The sequence below is a fragment of the Hippopotamus amphibius genome, chromosome 8, assembly GCF_030028045.1.
Source record: "Hippopotamus amphibius kiboko isolate mHipAmp2 chromosome 8, mHipAmp2.hap2, whole genome shotgun sequence".
Taxonomy (NCBI): domain Eukaryota; kingdom Metazoa; phylum Chordata; class Mammalia; order Artiodactyla; family Hippopotamidae; genus Hippopotamus; species Hippopotamus amphibius.
The window spans coordinates 87686349-87707864 of record NC_080193.1 but is presented as its reverse complement, the minus strand read 5'-3'; the positions used below and the strand labels follow the sequence as shown (position 1 = coordinate 87707864).

General features: G+C 58.0%; 1 protein-coding gene across 9 annotated transcripts in view; it reads left to right on the top strand.

Moving 5' to 3' along the window:
• The window catches only part of SPEG (striated muscle enriched protein kinase), a 55702-nt gene that overhangs the window by 6882 nt on the left and 27304 nt on the right, over window positions 1-21516 (top strand). For 3 of the 9 annotated variants that reach the window (XM_057744925.1, XM_057744931.1, XM_057744932.1), the window contains exons 2-11: window positions 583-848; window positions 1732-1761; window positions 2376-2465; window positions 2548-2884; window positions 5642-6942; window positions 9062-9205; window positions 9548-9730; window positions 19565-19740; window positions 19960-20048; window positions 20967-21142. In XM_057744925.1, coding sequence (XP_057600908.1) covers window positions 704-848; window positions 1732-1761; window positions 2376-2465; window positions 2548-2884; window positions 5642-6942; window positions 9062-9205; window positions 9548-9730; window positions 19565-19740; window positions 19960-20048; window positions 20967-21142 — 2671 coding nt within the window. In that variant the 5' untranslated portion in view covers window positions 583-703. Of the gene's footprint in view, window positions 1-582; window positions 849-1726; window positions 1762-2375; window positions 2466-2547; window positions 2885-5641; window positions 6943-9061; window positions 9206-9547; window positions 9731-18540; window positions 18621-19564; window positions 19741-19959; window positions 20049-20966; window positions 21143-21516 lie in introns of those variants that run through there. The other 6 variants (XM_057744926.1, XM_057744929.1, XM_057744928.1 and 3 more) reach the window with 6 other exon arrangements.

Below are 21516 nucleotides of genomic sequence, written 5' to 3'. Positions count from 1 at the left end.
AGCCGGGTGCGCTCCGGGGGGCTCCCCAGCCTGCGTCAGGCCCCTCCCCGCGCCCAAGGGCAGACCCCTCCAGCGCTCGCGATCCCTGCGACCACCGGGGAGGCCCCCGCAGCAGCCCTTGGCGTGGAGCGCCCTTGGGCTTCTGTGCCACCTCTCGTCTCTGTCCAACCCCGGGTCCCCGCCTGGCTCTCCCCAGCCCCCCACTTCGGAGCCTTCCATCTTCCGGAGCTCCTGAAAGCACCGCGCAGGGATCCGCGCTGAGCTCAAAGCATTTCCCCAGCCATGCCCCATCCTCCGCGGACCCGGGCCTCCTTCCTGCTTTCCTGAGGCTCCGGCCCTTTGGGGGACCTTGCCATCACCCTCTCTGCCCTCTTGACACCTATCCCAGGTGTCTGTCCTTCCCCCAGCAGGAATCTGTGTCCTGGTCCCTCCATCTCTCAGTCATCCAAGCATGTCCTCCCCCCCCAATCTCTTCGTTCACATCAGTCAGGCTCTATCTCTGGGAGTGTTGCTCAGGTCCCCCAGCCCTCTGTCCAGTGTTTGACCCTAGTCCTCTCTCCTTCCTCCCCTGCTTCTCCCCAGAGGCATGCTGGAGCTCCAGCTGGGACGCCTGACAGGCAAGGAAGAGTGGAGACATTCCCTGTAGGGGAAGCCTAGCTGACCGGGGTCTCTTCCACTCCCCCCGCCCCCATTGGCCCTTGGAATGAGTTTGTTTGATACAGAGGTTTGGAGGGGAAGTATAGGGAGATCAGAGCATCAGAGCAAGCCCTCCCCTCAACAACTCATTCTGGCTTTTTTCTTTCAGAAAACCGGCCACTCCCGCCGGGCCTTTGGCCGACTCACCCATGGTGCGTGGACCAGGAGCTGCCTGCCCTAGCCCATGCGCTCTCCTCCTCTTGGTCCATGTCCCTTCATGAGGCACTCAGGCCTTGAAGTTAGCCTATGAGATGCAGGACCCCCCACATGCCCACCCACCCAAGAAGGCCCCTTGTAGCTGAGAGAGGGCCTAGCAATGGGGGTGGGGGGTTAGCTGGCACAGCCCATCATGGGCCCGGGCTCACCATTCTCCCTCTGTGGGCTAGGTGGGGATGAGTTCAATGCCATGCTTGGCTCCTGCTTGTCGTGGCACTCAGGGAGAAACTGAGGCACAGAACCTGATAGACTCTGGGAAAGGTAAAAAATGTGCCCAGGAAATTTTGCTCCTAGCCTAGCACATTTTTGAGGGCCATTCATCAGTAGAAGAGAGGGATCGGGAAGAGGCTGCCTGTCACACCATGATCCAGAACAGATGGGGAGGTTCATCTGAAAGGAGAGGTCAAAGCACAATGCAGTTATCATAATAGAGGGTGGGCCTGACCCCAGTGGAGGGCCTGGGTCTGTGGCTGGGCTGAGCACCAGTAGGTGTGTGTGTATGTATATGTGTGTGTGGCTAGTGGGCGCACCAGTGAAAGTGCCAAGGGTGCAGAATCACTGGAATAGTTGGAAGTATCTGCCAAAGTGCGTGGGCTCCCCAATGCTGGGCCTATTGGAGCCTGCAGGCAGTCAGCGAATGAGAGATGCTTTGCCCATCCCAGGTGTCTTCCTCCCCCCACTCCCATCCCCACAGGGCATCTCTGGGCACTGGGTAGCCTCATGGCCCCTGTGTCCTGCCTGCCCACCATGCCCTACCCCGCAAACGCTCTGATAACAGTCTGTCCATATCTCTCTCCTGCTGCTCCTATGGAAGCGAAGTTTTCCGCTCCTGCAGAAAGCAAAGTTACGGTAGGAAACTGGCTCCTGCCCTAGCCCTCCACTTCCCCACTTCCCTGCCCGACCCGGCCTCTCCTCACCCTGCCTCAGCTGCAACCTGATGTGTTCCGGCTGGTTTGGGGTGGAGGACAGGCTGGCCCTGCGGTTGGTCAAGTGCCTTGACAGTACGACACTGAGGTGACTCCCCTTTGTTCCTGGGGTACCGGAACCCAGAGTTTAGAGCCTTGGAACCTGGGACCTTGTTGTTTGTGGGGGGAGCTGCTCAGGAACCTAAGTTGTCACTGACTGGGGGTGGGGTGGGGGGTGGGGGAGGGGCTGCAGCCCTGCAGTGCATTAAGTGGCTGGGAGAGGGGACTGCGGGTAACTTTGAGGGCACTACCAAGGAGGCACACGTGAGGAGCCAGGGGCCCAGCGATGGAGCCGGGGGGCCGGCATGGGAGGGGTTACCCTGAGCCTTCCGTGTTGGGCAGTGGGATGTGGGGAGCAAAAGCGAGGGAGGAGATAGATGCTGGAAGCCCTTCCGGTGGCGATACGGAGCCTGCTGTGGGGGAGGCAGGAGGTGACAGAGGGAAGAGTTGGAGTCAGAGGGAGGAGAGCCCTGCCCACACAGACCCCTTCTTCTCCAGACTCGGAGACGGGCGAGGATGACATCAGCGATGTGCAGGGGACCCAGCGCCTGGAGCTTCAGGATGACGGGGCCTTCAGCACCCCCACGGGTGAGCTCTCTGGGGCGCTCACAGAGCCGGCAGGTGGCCTTCCCACAAGAGGTGCCTTGCCTCACAGTGCTCCTTTCTCTAGGGGGTTCTGACACCCTGGTGGGCACTTCCCTGGACACACCCCCGACCTCCGTGACAGGCACCTCAGAGGAGCAAGTGAGCTGGTGGGGCAGCGGGCAGACGGTCCTGGAGCAGGAAGCGGGCAGCAGGGGTGGCACCCGCCGCCTCCCGGGCAGCCCAAGGCAAGCACAGGCAACCGGGGCCGGGCCACGGCACCTGGGGGTGGAGCCGCTGGTACGGGCGTCTCGAGCTAATCTGGTGGGCGCAAGCTGGGGGTCAGAGGATAGCCTTTCGGTGGCCAGTGACCTGTACGGCAGCGCATTCAGCCTGTACAGAGGACGGGCGCTCTCGATCCACGTGTAAGTAATGACCTCACCTGGGCCCTCACTGTCCCACCTCCCCATGCTGTCCTGCACTTCCCCTCACCGCTCCTCAGCCTCCACCCCCCACGTCCCCTGCACCATCCATCCCTCTGTGCACTTCTCCACCCCCCACTGCTTCCACTCCTGGCCCCAGCTACCCACTCGTGTCTTCCCACACGGCTCCATCCTCCTCCTGTGCCGTCACCACCCACATCCTTCTGCTCTCACCTGTCCTGGCTCACTGTGCCATCTCCATGGTCTCGTGGACCCCTCTCTTCCTTCCTTGTCTCCTCCAAGATCTCCAGTCTCCCGGGGGCCCTCTCCTGCCTCGCCCATTCAGGCTCCAGTTGTCCCCAGGATCCCCCCCCCAGCGGCCCCCTCCGTGCCTGCTGTCTCAGCAGCTGCTGCCTTTTCATCTCTCTGCACATTCCTGTTCCCATGTGGGCCTTTTTCTGGGAGGAATGGAACCTTCCTGCACGGCAGCTCCCGGGAGAGCAGGCGGGAGCAAGAGCACAGCCGCGAGACAGAAGAGAGCGAGGTGGTCAGGGGGTAGCTGGCACCAGGGGCCTGGGAAAGCAGGGGGTAGTGAGTTGTGCGGGAGGCAGGGGGCTGGGGCAGGGAGGGATGGAGATGGGGGAGGGGGCCAGGGTGGAGGCAGAGGGCTTGGAGCGATGGAGGTGGGGGCATGTGAGGATCTTGTGGGAGACGCCCGAGGGTGGGGTCGAAGGTTGTCCTGGTAGGCAGTGGTGAGGAGCAGAGGTGTTGGAGTGAGGCATTGGAGCCATTTTTGGAGATTTGGGGCTGGCAGTTACAGGAGGGAGTGCTGTGCTAAAAGAGGCGATTGGCTGATGAGAGAGGTATTAGGGGGCATTTGGGGAGCTGAGGGGGGGCCTGGCTCGTGATGGCTATGGGTGTGGGGGGGAGGTACCATCACGGAGGAGAAAAAAAGAGCCTGGTGGGGAGAGGCCTTTTTGAGGGTGGCTGAGGTGGCTGGTGGTAGGCAGGGGAGAGGTCCAGGGCAGGCGCCCTTGCTGTATCTGGTTGGTGTTAACCAGGCGCTCCAGTGCCCTGGACTTGCCTTTTCCTTCCCTGCCTTTCTTTGCCAGGCCCCAGTCGGAGCCTGGAGTTGCTATGGCAACTTCCGAGGAACCCATTTCCTTAGTGATGTCTGTGGTACAGAGGCTGGCCTGGAGCTCGAAACTGCCGGCAAGAGGCCTCCTCTGCTGTCCCCAGTTTCTCTCCATGCCTCACCCAGTTCCCAGAGGCCATTCCTCAGGGACTTTGTTGTCCCTTCCCCAGAGTAGACTCTGCCTTCCTGTAGGTGGCTGGCTGAGGTTCTGCTCCCTAGGGCATTCTGGATTTCATCCTCACCCCCTGCTCCCCACCAGAGGTGAGGTCTGCAGTGCAGGTAGTCTATAACATCCTGACACTCAGGCATCCCTAGAACTTCTGTTCATGGCCGGTACCCTACTATTTCTCCTCCTTTCTGTGCCCCCAGAATCCCAGATATTGTGTAGGGAACAAGTGCTCAGAAGCCAGACTCCCTGGGTTTCAACCTAGCGCCAGCCATTTCCTAGCTGGGTCACCTTGGTAAGGCACGTCACCTCTTTAAAAAGCCTCAGTTTCTTCATCTGCAAAAGGAGATAACAGCCCTATTGCAAAGGATTGCTGTGAGGATTAAATGACTCAATGCATTTTAAACATTCAGTACATGCCTGACACACAATAAGTACTCAATGAGCCATTTCATAAGTTTTTATTAAGCTGTCTCTAATGTGTTAGGTACAATGCTAATATCTCAGATTCCTTTTCTTGCTAATCTCTATGCTTGATGTGCCCCCAAGAGTCCGGATAGGGGAAACTGAGGCCCAGTTCTTGGGCATCAAAGCTCTGGAGGTGAGAAGGGCACTCTGGGCTGACCAGCTCCTCCCCTCCTCCTCTTCTCCCACACCCATTGTTCAGGCCCACGCAGTAGTTATTTTGGAGCTTAGCTATTTTCTGAGTGTACCCCTTTGGGGAGCTTCTGTGTTTCTCAGGGGGGTTCCCGAGGCCTCAAGGTCACTTTCCCAGGGGCAGGAGAAAGTCAAAGGCCTGTACTGGGGGCAGATTGATCAAAGGGAACAGGAAGCTGGGTATCCTGGTTTCCCACTCCAGGGACCCCCGCTGCCTGCCACCTGCTGCCAGCACTGCTGAGGGGCTCAGGTCTGAAGAGGTGCTAGGCAGTCCCAGGGATAAGGGCATTGCTCCCGGAAGGCTTGTGCCTGTTCTTCCAGGGGCACAGTGAAGGGGGTATGTCCGGCTGAGGATGGGCAGGGCTGTGGGGGCCAGCTGGGGGCAGGAATGAGTGGGAGGCTGCATTCCTGAGAGGGCCCCTCCCCATCCAACCCTCCCGCCTTCCCTCACCACTTCATCTTTTGGGTCCTAAGCCTCATTCTTTCCTCTCCTACCACTCAGTTCTGTTTCTGCTGTTTCCCAGCTTCTGGGGCTGGGGGGAGGGGGCTGGACAGAGCCCCTGGGGCTGAGTCTATACCTGGACCCAGCCACCAGCCCAATGATCCGGTGCCAGAGCCGCCGGCCTCTCCCCAGCACCTGCTCCGGCTGTGCCTTTCTCTTGGGGGGAAGGGGGAGGAGGGGCTGGCCCATGTCACCCCCAAGCCTTCCCAGCATGCCCACCGCCCGATTCCTGTCACGACCTGAAGATCGAGGAGGGGAGGCCCCCTGAATCTTCTGCCCCTCTTCGTCTTGGTCCTGCAGCAGTGTGCCTCAGAGCGGACTGCACAGGGAGGAGCTTGACCTTCAGCCCCAGCCGGCCAGCGAAGCCCCCCGTCGCCCGGCCCAGCCGCCTCCCTCCAAATCCGCGCTGCTGCCCCCACCGTCCCCTCGGGTGGGTAAGCGGCCCCCGCCGGGACCCAGCGCCCAGCCCGCGGCCACCCCCACACCGCCCCACCGGCGCACTCGGGAGCCGGTGCCGCCCGAGGACGCCACCGCTGAAGAGAAGCGAGGGAAAAAGCCCAAGGCGCCGGGGCCCTCGCTAGCGGGCGCGGCGGAGTCCCGGCCCCAGACGCCCCTGAGCGAGGCCTCGGGCCGCCAGTCGGCGCTGGGCCGCTCGCCGAGGCTGGTGCGCGCCGGCTCCCGCATCCTGGACAAGCTGCAGTTCTTCGAGGAGCGCCGGCGCAGCCTGGAGCGCAGCGACTCGCCGCCGGCGCCCCTGCGGCCCTGGGTGCCCCTGCGCAAGGCCCGCTCGCTGGAGCAGCCCAAGTCCGAGGGCGGCGGGCCGTGGGGCACGCCCGGGGCCTCGCAGGAGGAGCTGCGGGGGCCGGCGGGCAGCGTGGCGGAGCGGCGCCGCCTGTTCCAGCAGAAGGCGGCCTCGCTGGACGAGCGCACGCGGCAGCGCAGCCCGGCCTCTGACCTCGAGCTGCGCTTCGCCCAGGAGCTGGGCCGCATCCGCCGCTCCACGTCGCGGGAGGAGCTGGTGCGCTCTCACGAGTCCCTGCGCGCCACGTTGCAGCGCGCCCCGTCCCCTCGAGAGCCCGGCGAGCCCCCGCTCTTCTCCCAGCCCTCCACCCCCAAGACCCCGCGGGCCTTGAGCCCCGCCGCCGCCCAGCCGCCCCCTCCGAGCGTCGCGGGGAAGCCCGGGGATGAGCCAGGGAGGCCGCGGAGCCGGGGGCCAGCGGGCAGGACGGAGCCGGGGGAAGGCCCGCAGCAGGAGGTTAGGCGCCGGGACCAGTTCCCGCTGACCCGGGGCAGAGCCATCCAGGAGTGCCGGAGCCCCGTGCCGCCCCCCGCCGCCGATCCTCCTGAGACCAGGACGAAAGCTCCCCCGGGTCGGAAGCGGGAGCCCCCGCCGCAGGCCGTGCGCTTCCTGCCCTGGGCCACGCCCGGCCAGGAGGGCGCTGCTGTGCCCCAGACCTTGGAGAAGAACAGGGCGGGGCCTGAGGCTGAGAAGAGGCTTCGCAGAGGGCCGGAGGAGGACGGTCCTTGGGGGGCCTGGGACCGCCGGGGGGCCCGCAGCCAGGGCAGAGGTCGCCGGGCCCGGCCCACATCGCCTGAGCTCGGTAAGGCCTCGGGAAGGATAGAAAAGGTGCTGAGACCTGGGTGGGAGTGCATCTGGGAAGAGCGAGGCTGCTAGGCCGTTCGGAGGGTGTGGTTTCCCAAGGAAGTCAGAGACCCAGGTTCGAGTTTGAGTGAAGGGTTGTGAAGATCCCTTGTGTATATCCTGCCCGCTGGTGAGGCACCGTGTAAGATTGTTTTGATGGAGACTGGGTGGAGCCGAGGTGTGAGCTGAGACCCCGTGCCCAATGCCTGCTCTAGGCCCCCTTAGGTCCAGGGGCCTGCTGGGCTGTTGGGTCAAGGACCTAACGGTGGGGGGAGGTACTGTGGAAACTTAAGGAGCCCCTCCACACCTCACCCCACCTCTCTGGGGGGAGGAGATGAAGCCCGTCTCAATAAATAGTTGGTCACGTCCCTATTACAGGCGAGCTTTGGGCTAGCCAACTCTCAATATTGACCTTCCCATCCCAGCACCATCCCCTGACCCATCATGGCTGCTGAGATCTGACCCAGCCTTCTTTCTAGCCTCCTCACTCCCATCTTTGAGTCCCTGTGTGGCTGAGCTGACTGTGGTCAGTCCAGCCTGTGTGTTGTTTCTCAGTCTTCCCATGGGTGGTGGCCAATAGCCAGAATGCCCCTGGCCCTAATTCTGCTCAACTGAACATCAACTTGGGGCCACCCTGGAGCCAGATAGAGGAAGCCATCCTTGACTCACTCCCACCTCTGCTGTCTCCCCAGGCCAGATACCTCTACCCTCTGCTCCTAGGACACCCTGTCCATATCTCTTTCAGTGCACTTACCACCCTCTCTTTTTTTCCATCACATTATTTTTCATTTTAGTATTACTGTCTCAAAATCTTTAGAGATGATTAGGCATCTATTCGTCATCCTACTAGCCAGGTTATTGCATATCCACAGGCATTGTGTTAACCGGGCACTTAGGGATGTTACTGTATTTTAATCTGTATGCCAGTTCTGCAGGATGTTGGGTGTTATTTATCAGCTCCATCTTAGAGATAAAACTGAGGTGCAGAGATTATCTAATTTGCCCAAGGTTATGTAGCTAGAAAACAGCATAATTGGGATCCTCACTGCTCTTTTGGCTACATACACTGTGCTTTATCTAGCTTATAGAATGTCAGAATTAGAAAATATTCAGAGAGAGCCACAACAGTGGAGTTTTATAATCTCTTTGTTGTGTACAAGGTTCCTGTAAGCAGGGCCTGCATCTTATTTTCTACTATATTCCTGGTACTCATATAGAGTAAGCAGTAAGTGCAGTATTACTGTTTGGTGAATGGAAACAATCAAAGCTGATCTTCATAAGGCCTCTCAGATGGCTACCGGAAATACCTTGCGCTCCCTCTTTTGAATCCAGTGGCGTCACTAGTTTGACAGTGTACCACATGTTGCCCTGTGACATTATCATTGCTTAAGTCTTGGGTTGCTACTGGCTTGTCCTCTGTCTGTTTGGGAGCTTATGAAGTCTTGTGCCCCTGAGAGCACCTTGCACAGGGCCTGATCCACCATCCCTGGTGACTGATTTGTGTAAAGACATACACAGCGCAGTCCTTGTCTTCCTCCAGAAACCAGCACTGTGGCTGAAATTGAGCAGCCAAACCATCATATTCATTTTTTTTTTTAAGCTCTTTATTGGAATATAATTGCTTTACACTCTTGTACCAGTTTTTGAGGTACACCAAAGTGAATCAGCTGTATTTATACATATATCCCCATATCCCCTCCCTCCTGCGACTCCCTCCCACCCTCCCTGTCCTGGTCCTCTAAAGCATCACCCATCATCGAGTTGATCTCCCTTTGTTGTATAGCAACTTCCCACTAGCTACCTATTTTACGTTTGGTAGTGTATCTATGTGTGTGCTACTCACAGACTTCATCCCAGCTTCCCCTTTGCCCCCCGCCCCACCCCTTCCAGGCCACCCCATCCTGTTTAAGAACTCCCTTCTGTCTTCCTTTCTTCCCAGTCTCAGGACATTCAGGAGAGAGACTCTTCACTCCCCAACTCTTGCCTTCCAGAAGCCCCTCTCTCTGGGTTTGCCCCCCACCCTGAGTCATCCCCAAAGGGACCATGTCCCCTTACCCTGTCACCCATGTCTCCGGCAGAGTCTTCAGACGACTCCTATGTGTCCGCCGGCGAGGAGCCCCTGGAGGCCCCCGTGTTTGAGATCCCCCTGCAGAATGCGGTGGTGGCCCCCGGGGCAGACGTGCTGCTCAAATGTATCATCACCGCCAACCCCCCACCCCAAGGTGAGTTCTAGGCCTGGGGCCAGGCAAAGATTGAGAGAGGGTGGGGAGATTCCCCCCTCCCTGTCCCTACCCCAGTCCTCAGAGGGAACGGTAGAAGGGGGGAAGCGGGGAGATCATCCGCTCCATGGAGCTGGCTGGACTCCTGTGTGTGTTAGGGGAGCTTTCCCAGCATCCCCTGAGAGAGAGGAGGGCATGCCTGGGCTTCTGTGACGGAGGAGCAGTCCTTGGGACTCCCTAGGGTGGGAGAGGAGTGCTGTGGGCTCTGTGTGGGGTGGAGGGAGATTTGCCCCGGTGGGACTCTGTGGGCAGTGGCAACCTAGTTATCCCGCTGCTTCCCCGCAGTGTCCTGGCAGAAGGATGGGTCCTTGCTGCGCAGTGATGGCCGCCTTCTCATCCGGGCGGAAGGCGAGCGGCACACCCTGCTGCTCCACGAGGCCCGGGCAGCTGACGCCGGGAGCTATACAGCTACTGCCACCAACGAGCTGGGCCAGGCCAGCTGTGCTGCTGCGTTGGCCGTGAGACCTGGTAGGGAGCCCCCGGGCCCCGGGGCCGGGTGGAGTGAGCAGTGACCCTTCCCACTCCTAGCCTGGAGCTGGGGCTCTCCATCAGTGTGCAGTCTGTTCTCGTGTGTCAGCTGCTCTGGTGGAAGCATTTTAAATGGCCCTGGCTTCAGGGCAGGGACCAAATTCCCAAGGCACACACCAGACAGGCCAATTCATGAAGTCATTGAAATGTGTCTTTAGGCATCCTCTAAATGCCACCCTCCCATGGCATGTCCCTGCACAGGGTCCTATGGGAAAAGCAAATTATCCTTGAGTCTCAGAGAAAAAGAATCTCTGAGCTCAAAGGGTTTAAAAGCCATCAGGAGACTTCTGAGGCCATTTCATCTCTAGAACACCTCCCCCTCTCCCTCCTCCCCCCCCCCCGCCCCAGTAAAAAGAGATGCTTTTAAGTGTCACAACCCTTTCCTGCTCCCTTGCTCCTTCTGTTGAACCCAGAGAGCTAAAGAAGGTGCAGCTGAGAGCACCTCTCGGGAGGGGGCAGTGGCTGAGGCTGCCTTGTTTTCTATTTTTACGAAAGTCCTCTCTTGGTGTCAGACTACTTCCTTTGGGTTTAAGCCCAGTTTCTTTCAGGTTGAGGACTGGTGTCAGTGTGCATGGCCAGTTCAAGTCATTCAGGTTGCCGGGTCTGACAAAGTGCTGGCCCTGGGCAGTTGCGGGGGGCGGGGGAGGTGGTGTGTGTGGTGAGGGTGGAGGTGAGGCTGGGTAGGGGATGTTCCAGAAGAAAAAGTCGCAGACTCAACCCTTAAGGATATTTCCATTGGGTCATCAACATAGATCAGAGGGCCCAGGTTGGAGGACAGTGCAGGGCAGATGAACCCAGTGCCTAGAACAGCCAAGTGGTTGGTGAGTGTTGTGGGATGCTGGACTGAGAGACATCAGAGTCCCAAAGGAGCCTGGGAATTAGACAGGCAGGGGGAGGGGCTGGGAATGCCTGGAGGGAGAACAGCACATACTGTTCTATCCCTTTCTTTCACTCAGTGCTGCAGGAGACAAGATTACAGAGCCCATTTTGCTGTGGTCCTGGGGCCTCAGCACCTTCATGATTAGGGAGTTCTTGGTGGCATCTGACTTGAGTCCCAGTCCTGCATTAGATCCTTTGGGTTGCGCCTGTCTGGCTTTGCAGAACTGCAGGTCTCCCTCTTCCTTAGCTTACGGACCGTCCCAGGAGCCCATGTGTTAGGTGTTCTTCTCGCCCCTCCCACCACGCTGAATCATGCCCATCCCTCCACTGCATGCTTCCATCCTTCCATCACCTCTGGGATCTGGCTTCTGACTCAGCTCCCAGATCCCCTGAGGGGGCCCAGGCCTGGCTCCAGGACTCCAGTCAATACCTGGCTTGGGCTGAGATTTGGCAAGGGGTTGTGGCGGGGAGGGGGGTGCCCCAATACTGGCTCGGGGCCATTTGGGAGCCTTTTAAGGTTGGGAAGGAGGCTTGGGCAAGGCAGCTGTCAGCACTTGACTGGGAGTTCTGCATTCGCCATGCCGAACCTCCCTGCACTTCAGTTTCCTCGTTTGTAAACCAGAGATAATTATACCGTCCTCACGAATGAAAGCAAATGTGTGAACGAGCTTTATGAAGTGTAAAGCTGTAGACAAATGTTAGTTGTTAGCGTTATTAAGGGGTGATGTTGCACGCAGGAGCGTGGGTTTGCACACGGCTCCCGGGAAGCTGCCTCTTCCTTTTCTGCCCTTTCTTCAGACTGTCTGTTCTTTGGGAACTGCTCCCCTGCCCTCTCCAGGCCTGCAGCCCGCAGCCCCTCCATAATTCCCAGCTCTTGGGACTTCAGACTGACACAGCATCTCTGTACCTCCCCACCCTGGGGAGCCAGAAAGCTTCATCATATTAGTCAGTTGCACCAGACATTGCAGCCAGGGAACAGTTCCTGTAAGTCAGGCTGGCTGGAGGGCCCCAGGGTTTGAGGGGCAGGCACGTGAGTCCAGACACAGCTGTCATGGAGAAAGCAGATTTTCTTACCCTACAAGGCACTGTTTGGTCCAGAGCAGCTGGATGGGGGCCAGTGGACCCAGAGAGCAGCAGGAATGGGCGGAACCAGTGGGTGGCACAGAGATTTGGCAAGGGAGGGGGTCCCAGGCCTGGAGTCCGTAGGGAGTGAGGGGGTGGGGCAAGGAAAGGGTGTCCGGCAGTGTGGCTGTGGGTGGGGTGGGAGTAGGTTGAGGGAGGGAGTGTGTAGTTATAGTGTCTTGTGGGAAGGGGCCTCATGGAACCACCTCCCTTTCTTGCTCCTCATGGCCCCCCTGGTAACCAGGGCTGGCTGCCCAGTGCCCTCTTGGGGTTTCCAAGAGGAACAAGCTTTTGAGATCCCACAGATCCCAGTTCCTGGTTGGGAACTTCAGGAACAGGGATAACTGAAGAATATAGTTTCTTGGGTGCTGTGATTTGGTGGGCAGAGCCTGTCCTCACTGCCTCTGGCAGCCCTACCCCAGCCCTGGCTCCCTCCCAGCCCGCCCCACCCCACTGAATAACTCTACGGAGACCACGGTCACGCTCGCAAAGTGTGTGTGTGTGTGTGTTTGTGTTGGGGTGGTGGTTGGGGACTGTGGGAGCTGTGCTTAACTGAAGCTAAGCATTCTCAGTGCTGCCCCATCCATCACACAAGCGTTTACTGAGCACCAGCTGGGTGCCAAGTGCTGCATCTCTCTAAGCAGTTTCTTGTATTTGGAGAGTGCCGCATACTTTTTTCCAAACCCTTTCACATTTCTTCCCTTACTTGAGCTGCATCGCACCTTATATACCCCTTGGAGAGGGACATCTCAGGTAGTAATATTGCCATTTTATAGGTGGGAAGATGAAAGCATGAAGTGACAGAGTTAGCACAAGGCCAGCAGCCTTTACTGAGCATCTATAATCTGCCTAAGAATGTTAGAAGCAATAGGCGATTTAGGGTGATGGAAATACTCCCCCGTGAAGCAGATAAACTTAGTATGGATGGCAGTATAAGATAACATGACTAATTTAGCATTTACTGCATGCTTTGTGTGTACCAGGCCATGTGTTGATTGGTTTATCACATTTTTAAAAAATTTTACTTATTTATTTGGCTGCATTGGGTCTTCGTCGCTGCGCGCAGGCTTTCTCTAGTTGAGGTGAGCGGGGGATACTCTTTGTTGCAGTGTGAGGGCTTCTCATTGCGGTGGCTTCTCTTGTTGCGGAGCACAGGCTGTTGAGCGCATGGGCTTCAGTAGTTGTGGCACGTGGGCTCAGTAGTGGTGGCTCGTGGGCTCTAGAGCACAGGCTCTGTAGTTGTGGCGCACGGGCTTAGTTGCTCCATGGCATGTGGGAATCTTCCCAGACCAGGGATCAAACCTGTGTCCCCTGCATTGGCAGGCAGATTCTTAACCACTGCACCACCAGGGAAGTCCCTGGCTTATCACATTTAACCCCCCAGGGAGGTAGCCTCTGTTATCATGCCCATGTTACAGATGAGGAAACTGAGACTAGGAAAGCTTTAGCAAATTGCTCCAGAGCATCACTGATCATAGAACTGTCTGTGATGATAAAAATGTTCTTACATGCACTAATAGGGTAGCCACTAGCTACATGTGGCTATTGAGCACATGAAATGCAGTTAGTGTGACCGAAGAGCTGACTTTTTCATTTTATTTCTTTTTAGTTAAAGTGCATTGAAATAGTCTCAGGCAGCTAGTGGCTACCCTGTTGGGGTGCTCAGCTGTAAGAGCAGAGGCCACTGGGAGGCAGGGTCCTGATTTGAAGCCCTGTCTGTGGGTCTCCCAGGCCTATACTCCTAACCACTGCACTGCACCATCCCCTTTCCTGCTACTCTGAATGGGTTCAGAGTTAAGGTAGAATTGTGCTCATGGGCTTCCAGGCTGGGGAGTGGGGGGGCCAGAGACTGTCTGTGCCCTCTGTGGGTGGGTCAGCCTGGGGGAGGGTTTCTCTCCTTCCTGTCTGACTCCCCACTTGCCCTGTGGCTGTGGTCCTGCTTTGTTTCCCTGTGTGCCTGGTGTGTCCATTCTCACCCTCACCGCAGACTCTGGTCAGGAGGAGGGCGGGCACGGGGGATTCATGCATCTGGGCCTCCATCCTGCTGCCTTCAGTCCTCCCCTCCAGCACAGGTCTCATATATTTGAGCCCAAGGTTCTAGCATTTCCCAGCCGAGACCTTGGCTTCTGACACTTCCCCTCAGCTGGCTGCCATGTTCTCATCTATTATATTTACAAAGCAAGAGTCATTATAACTCCTGGGCTGCTTCCTTGATAAGATTTGTGAGGCTCTGTGGGGCTAATGATTTAGCTAAGGACATTTGGGCCAGAGAATAAGGCTTATCAAACCTGATTCTGGTCCCACCCATAGGACCAGCACCACCGTAACAGAAAAGAGGTGGTTTATTGGAGGTCATGAATATAAAAGGAAAGGAAGAAGAAATCACAGCACCAACATCGGCACTCCTCTTCTCCTGGCCCTGGTCTTGGCCGGCTGCTGCAGAATTACAGGTTTTCCCTTGGGCTGTAATTCCTAGTGGCTGTCCATGGAGAGGGTCTTGAAATGCCACACGGCCCTTTTATCCACCCTTGATGGGCATTTGCACAGCACCTAAGAAAGCAGTGTGGGCCTTGACCTGACTCAGCCCTCCCTCCCCACTCCTGTCTACCAGAAGCAGGCCCCAGTCGGTGCCTTCCCCCAAGGCTGCTACCTCAGAATGGGGGTCGTCATGCACAGCCATCAGAAGAATGGGGGCGATGGGGCAGGGAATTCCCTGGCGGTCCAGTAGTTAGGACTCAGCACACGTTCACTGCTGAGGGCCCCGGCTCCATCCCTGGTTGGAGAGCTAAGATCCTACAAGCTGTGCAGCACAGCCAAAAAGAAAGATAGAGGGAGAGAAAGAGAAAGAAAGAGAGAGAGAGAGAGAGGGAGGGAGGGAGGGAGGAAGGAAGGAAGGAAGAGAGAGAGGGAGAGAAAGGAAGAAGGAAAGGAAGAAAGAAAGGACCTAATCTGCCATGGGTGCCAATTTATCTAAACATGCAGTAACCCCAGGTAACACAGGGAATTAACCACTTCCATGGCTAGGTCAGGCTGACCAGGTGAACTTCTCTCTGCTTCCTTGTCCATGTTAAGCCCAAACGGGAACATTCTCAGCACAGCCCTTCTCCTTTTCCAAGGCAAGAGAGAGATGGCAGCACCTGCGGAAATTGCCAGCTGCAGGCCAACCTGTGCCCTCTTTTCCCTCACTTCCGCGGTGGGATTGCATGGCAGACATTTATAGAAGTCGCCTCTAGAGGACCTCCTGAGACGGTACTTGTAGAGAGCGGGCTGTGAGCAGCCAGACCATGTATGTACGTGCTGTGAACCTCCAGCATGTTATTCCTTCCTCGGGAACCTCCTGGAGCTCCCCTTTGCCTTTGGAGTGAAGGCCACACTCCTGAAGCTGGCCTTGACTACCTGGACCTGAGGAGGACCCAAGGGTGGTCAGAGGCACCTGCTCCAACACTGTCATGTCCCACTTCTTTCTTCTTTACCCAGTTCTGAGCCAGAAAGTTGAACTACAGTTCTCTGCACACGCTTTTATTTTATATATGTATTTATTTATCTATTTATGGCTGCTTTGGGTCTTCATTGCTCTGTGCAGGCTTTTTCTTGAGTGGAGGCTACTCTTCGTTGCAGTGTGCGGGCTTCTCATTGCGGTGGCTTCTCTTGTTGCAGAGCACGGGCTCTAGGCGTAGAGGCTTCAGTAGTTGCAGCACACAGGCTCAGTAGTTGTGGCGCATGGGCTTAGTTGCTCCACGCCATGTGGGATCCTCCCGGACCAGGGCTAGAACCCATGTCCCCTGCATTGGCAGGCAGATTCTTAACCACTGCACCACCACGGAAGTCCCTTTGAGCATTTGCTCAAGTGGTTTCCTCTGCCAGGAATGCTTTTTCCTACTTAAATCAAATTCTTAGTTCTAATACCACCTTCTGTCAGTTCTCCCTTCTTCCCTGAGCCAAAAGCAATGTCTTGCTCACTGTACTTGTCAAGGCCTTATCGGCCCCTCTCTTGCCATTTTATTCGTTCGTGCTTGCTGTTATAGTCATGTGTGTATCTGGTTTGTCATCACAACCAGCCAGAAGGTTCCTGAGGACACCACCATGCCTTCACCGTCAGGCCTTTCAGCCATACCTGGAGGCCCTCCTGGACCTCAGGGACTATGTGTGAGGTGGCAGTGGGGGTAGAGACTTTCACAAGCCCCTGGAAAAACCTGGGTCACATGCAGAGGCTGGGCGGGACCTGCATCTGCGAAGGGTAATGAGGATCTGCCTCAGAGTGGAGGTTGGGATGGCAGGCAAGACTGTGGAGTAGTGGTCCTCAAAGTGTGGTCCCCAGACCAGGAGTGTCAGCATCACCTTGGGAATGTGTTAGAGATGCCTGATATCAACCCCAGCCAGACCTCCTGGATCAGAAACTCTGGGGCTGGGGCCCAGCGGGTTGTGGATTAAGGAGCCTCCACGTGATTCGGGTGCCAGGTGAACTCTGAGAAGCACTGCCGTGAGTCAGGGACCTTGTGCCAGATGGGAGGCCAGATGATGCAGTGGGAAGCACTTGGGCCGTGGAGCCAAGCCTTCAGGATTTGGAGCCTGGCCTTGAAGTTTGCTGGCTGAGTGAGGTGGGACTTAGTGATACCACCTCTTGAGGTTGTCCTCATCCTGTGAGGGTCCCCGGGGTCCCTAGACTTTTGTGTGCACAGGGATCACCGTGGGGGGCGCCTTTTAACAAATATCCCCATTTCAGGAAGTGTAATTCTTCAGGTCAGAGCAAGGCTGAGAAATTTATAGATTAAACAGGCTCTCAGGTGGTCCCGATGTGGGTGGTTCAAGGATAACTCCGAGAAGCTCTAATGTAGAGGGCCCTGTGTGACGCCTTTCATGTAGGTGTCTGTGACTGTATCTATCCTGGGAATACTTCAGGGGATGTTGGGACATGCTGGTCTGGAGATGGGGGTCTCCCCAATGCCATTATTTTCATTAAATGAGTCTGCCCTGGAAGCAGTGTTGAAAGGCGAGACAAGGGCGTGGAGAATGTAGGGGCAGCACCTGCATGGCGGGGATATGTGTGTCTTAGATTTGGGGGGCACCTGCTGCTGTCTCGCTGGCTGGTGTAACTTTCCCACAGTGGAGCTAGGCTTGTGGGATATAGGGACAGAGGTGGTTTTGGCAGTGGGGCCAGTGAAGTTGGGTGGCACCAGAGCCTGGTGTGGAGCCCCAGAAGCTCTGGGAGCTGGTGACAGAGATCCTTGATCAGCCTCCTTGGCCTTGCAGCTCTGGGGGTACAGAGGGGTGAGGGGCCACTGCCTTGTTTAGAAGAGGCCTAGTTCTGCCTTCTTTGGAGCCTGAGCATCCTGCCTGGGCTGCTCTGACAGGTCCCGTCTCTAAGGGGCTTGAGGGCTGAATCATTTGGTCACTGGATGCCCCCAGGGTGCTATTCCCCCAGCCACCACCAGGGGTCTCAGGCTCCCTGCAAACCCTGTTCATCCAGCTCTAATCTCTGCCATCCCTCCCTGGGCCCTTGAGCTGCCTCAGTGCTGTCCAACCCGGCGGTGACCCCGGAGTTCACCAGACTCCACTGAGGGGAGGGGGTGCCTCCAGGGGCCATGCCAGGGATCTCAGCAGCAGCTTGTGGCCAGACCCTGAGCAGATGCTCATCAAGTGCCATCCTGACTTCCCTTTCCACCCCCTTGTCAGGACAACCAGCCTGAATGGTGGCCCCCCCACCCCCCGCCTTTATTCACTGGCAATGTTGGGAAACAGGTCACAGCTTGGGAATGTGGCTCTGGGGCATGGGTGATAGGAGGCGGCAGAAGGCCACGTGACCTCTCCTCAAGGGCTCCCCTGCTCTGCTGCTCTGTCTCCAAGCCCCCTCCCGCCCAAGTCCAGATGGGTGCTAGTGGTGAGGGGTCGCTGGAGGGAGTAGCCTCCGTCCTCCTGACTTGGCTCTGGTGGGGCTGACAGGGTGAGGGACCGCTGCCCACAGGTCCCTGGTAGAGCCTATAGGAGGGGGATCGGGTGCAGGCCCAGGAACCCAGGGTGGCTGCTGCGCCAAACCTGCCATGGCAGGAATGGGGAGGCAGAGGTGAGATGCCGGGCCCCTCCAGCTGCCGTCAGCATTTCTGGGAAGGAGGCGGAAGGTCCTGACGGCCCTCTTGTTCTCAGCACCAGGGAAGACTGGGTATGGCCCGGCTCTGTCGTATTTGAGGCTTGTTGGTATGGATGCCAGTGTTGGGGATCCTGACAGTTTGGTCAGGGAAAGGGGCACCGTAGGGGCCATTTGCCGTCAGTACCTCCTCTGGTGGACACATCAAAACAAATAGGTCAGTGGAAGCGTCTCGGCTGCTGCCATGAAGTGCCACCCCTACCTTCCCCTGGGGACTGAGGCCCCCCCACTTTGAGTAGAGGCGCCACTGAGGGGGCTCGGTGTTTGTCAGGGTCCAGAAGCTTTAAGGAGAGAAAAGGCAGATCCCAGTGCTTGGGAGTGAGCAGGGTGAGCCGGGTGGCTAAATACAGCCGGCCGCTCTGCCCCTCCCCGCGCCTCCCCCTCTGCTCTGGGGCCCAGGCTGCTTGTGGTCTAGGCAGGCACCACCTCCCCAGCCAGCTGCCTGCCTGCCGCCCAGCCTGGCCTGGCCTGGCCAGCCCCCACCGCCTCCTTCCCCTCCTCGGGCTCCTTCCCCTCCCCCAGGACCTCGTGCAGAGCCTCAGCGGAGTGAGTTGGGGCTGGGCGGGCTGGGCTCCTGCTCCCCAGGGAGCCGGGCGGGGTGGGCAGTGGGCAGGCAGCCGGAGGGCCTGGTGCCAGGACAGAGCCTTTGGGACAAGCGCAGGCTGGGGTCCGTGTGCAGCGTCTTGGGTGAGTTGGGGTGCAGCCCTGCCCCTGGCAGAGCCAAAGGGGCTTGGGGTGGGGGGTCAGGAGGAGGGGCCAGGGGGCTGTGGCAGATTCATGTCTGTATTTGGCAGTCGGATAGCAGCCAGCTCAGTGAGGCTGGGCCCCTGGCCAGTTGCAGGGGAGGGCGTCAGGGCCCTGGGGACACCTCTCCCCCAAAGCAACGCTGGCGCCCCCTCCTCTTCCCCAGGCTGCGCCACCCTTCTCTGTGGATGACTCAGACTGTGCTTTCGCAGCCCAATAGTTCTGGGGTCTGTGCTCTAGGGCTGAGGCCAACAGGTGCCCCTGGGGTATCTGGGGCAGGAAGCTGAGAAGGGAGTGGGGGAAGGGCTGGCTGGACAGTGCCGCCTCATTGGCCCTGGCACTGAGGTCAGTATGGGGCTTGTCTGAGGTGTGTGTTCCTCTGCACCAGGCCCAGCTCACCCAAGAAATGGGTGTTCTGGTTGTGCTGCTCTGGGGTCCAGAGAGGTGAAGCACCTGCATTGGGAGCTTGCAGTTCTGTGCCGGGAATGTGGGTTCCCTGCTCCAGTGGAATTCCAAGTCTCCCACAAGGCCCAGAAACGGCCCCTCTGCAGCATGAATCCTTTGCCCCAGGCCTTTTCCCGTGGACCCCCCACTCAGGAGGATCAGGGTCAGGGTTGGGAGGGTCTGTGGCAGAGCACGAGTCAGGGGCTCAGGGACAGGAAACACCTGGGCAAGGTCACATAGTGAGTGAATAGGAGCCCGGGGAAGTGAAGTCAGGGTAGGGCTAGCCTGCGGGAGCTGCCTCAGCTCCTAGGCTCTGGGGCATTGCAGACCTTATCAGGACCTTGACCCCAGGCTGTTCCATCCAGCTCTCAGTCTCCCTGCCCACCCCCTTTCTCTCTGGCATCGCTCTCTGTGCCACTGTCTCTCTTCTGTCTCTCCTCCAGGTGGCTCCACATCCCCTTTCAGCAGCCCTATCACCTCTGACGAGGAATACCTGAGCCCTCCGGAGGAGTTCCCGGAGCCCGGGGAGACCTGGCCCCGAGCCCCCACCATGAAGCTCAGTCCCGGCCAGAACCGCCATTCCTCCGACACTGGCTCCAAGGCGCCCCCCACCTTCAAGGTCAGACCCCTGAGGCCCGCCCCCAGCTCCCTGGGTGCCCGTATTCCTTTGTGTGTCCCCTTGTTCAGGCCCTTGCTGGAGCCTGGTCCCATTCACCCTTCTTACCCAGAGCCAGCCTCAGTCAGACTGGTGTGGAAGAAGCCTCTGTCTCAGATCCCCCACCCCTAGGAGCCAAAGCTGGGCCTTGTCTCACCTGACACGTTGGGGGTCCCCGTTCAGGTCTCACTTATGGACCAGTCAGTAAGAGAAGGCCAAGATGTCACCATGAGCATCCGTGTGCAGGGCGAGCCCAAGCCGGTGGTCTCCTGGTGAGTAGCAGCCACTGACCACCATCTGCCAGCTTCTCCCGCTCCAGGCTGGGCCCTGTGAAGCCTGGCTTTGGGTGGAGGGCAGTGGACCCTTTGTGCACTTCCCAGTGATCCGTCAGGGGGGCCTCATCCCACGTACAGGGGTACCGCTATCCCCAACTTGCCCCTGCCCCTTGCCTGGTGTTCAGGCTCGTTCAGGGCTTCCCCTCTGGGGAGGGATTTGGGTAACAAATGGTCTCCTGCCTGTCTGCTTGGTGTGAATGGCCAGGAGTCAGCTCACTCCTGAAGAAGCCTGCTCCCCAGCCCCCACATCGTTTGACAATAAGGTGATGTTTGAGGCCCGTTCTGCGCCCAGCCCTGTGCTAGGCCCACACATAACGACTTGTGTCTGAGCTGCCAGAGTCCAGAGTTAAACTTGGGCCTCAGCGGCAGTGCTTCATCCCAGGTGCCATTTGATGACTCAGTTTGCTTAGGTTTCTATGGGTTTGGATTCTATTTTTCATTTTTAATGGATTATCTAGTCCCTGATGCAATCGTTTAACATTGTAAGTTATTTCTAATTCCTTTTGGAAAGTGGGAAAGCTATCTGTTCATTAAAATAAATAAAAACAAACCATGAAATATAAGAATTATTAAGAGCTCAAGAGCTTGGTGCTGCTCTAAGTGCAGCTAGGTTCCAAGAGGGGGGAGACCCGGGTGGGCAGAGGGGGCTGGAAGTTCCTGGAAGGGGTAGGATGGCAGAGTCAGGATGAAAAGCTAGCCCCGTAACCCAGGGGTGCCCACGGTCAACAGGACAGGTCTGAGGAGTAGACAGATGACCTGGGGGTAGGGGAGGCCTGCTCGGCTCTGCGGCCCACTTCCCGGAACCTGCAGGTCAGGACCTTGGGCCCCGGGACTGAGTTCTCGCCCCTCTGACAGGCTGAGGAACCGTCAGCCCGTGCGCCCAGACCAGCGGCGCTTCGCCGAGGAGGCAGAGGGTGGGCTGTGCCGGCTGCGGATCCTGGCTGCTGAGCGGGGTGACGCCGGCTTCTACACTTGCAAGGCGGTTAACGAGTATGGCGCTCGGCAGTGCGAGGCGCGCCTGGAGGTCAGAGGTGAGTACCTCACCCTCTCTGCAGACCCCAGACCCGGGCCCCCGCCTCGTCCCTGCCTGGTTGCCAACTTTCACACAAGCTTAGTTATAGCATGCCACAGCTCAGAGTGCTTTTGAGGTGCCCAAGTTCAGCTGCTTATGCTGTCGTTGAGTAAACTGAGGCCCAGAGAGGGGAGGTGATGTGCCCAAGGCCACACAGGAAATTGTTCAGGGCTCAGCTTACGACATAGGACTGCCTTGCCTGTGCTCAGGCACACCTGCCCTGGTGCCAGCCAGAGAGAACTGCTTCCCGTTGCCAGCTGTCCTCCTCCCGCACTCTGCTGAGCCTGTGTCACCTTGCCTTTGCCAGGCCCCTTCCTCACACCCACTCCCCGC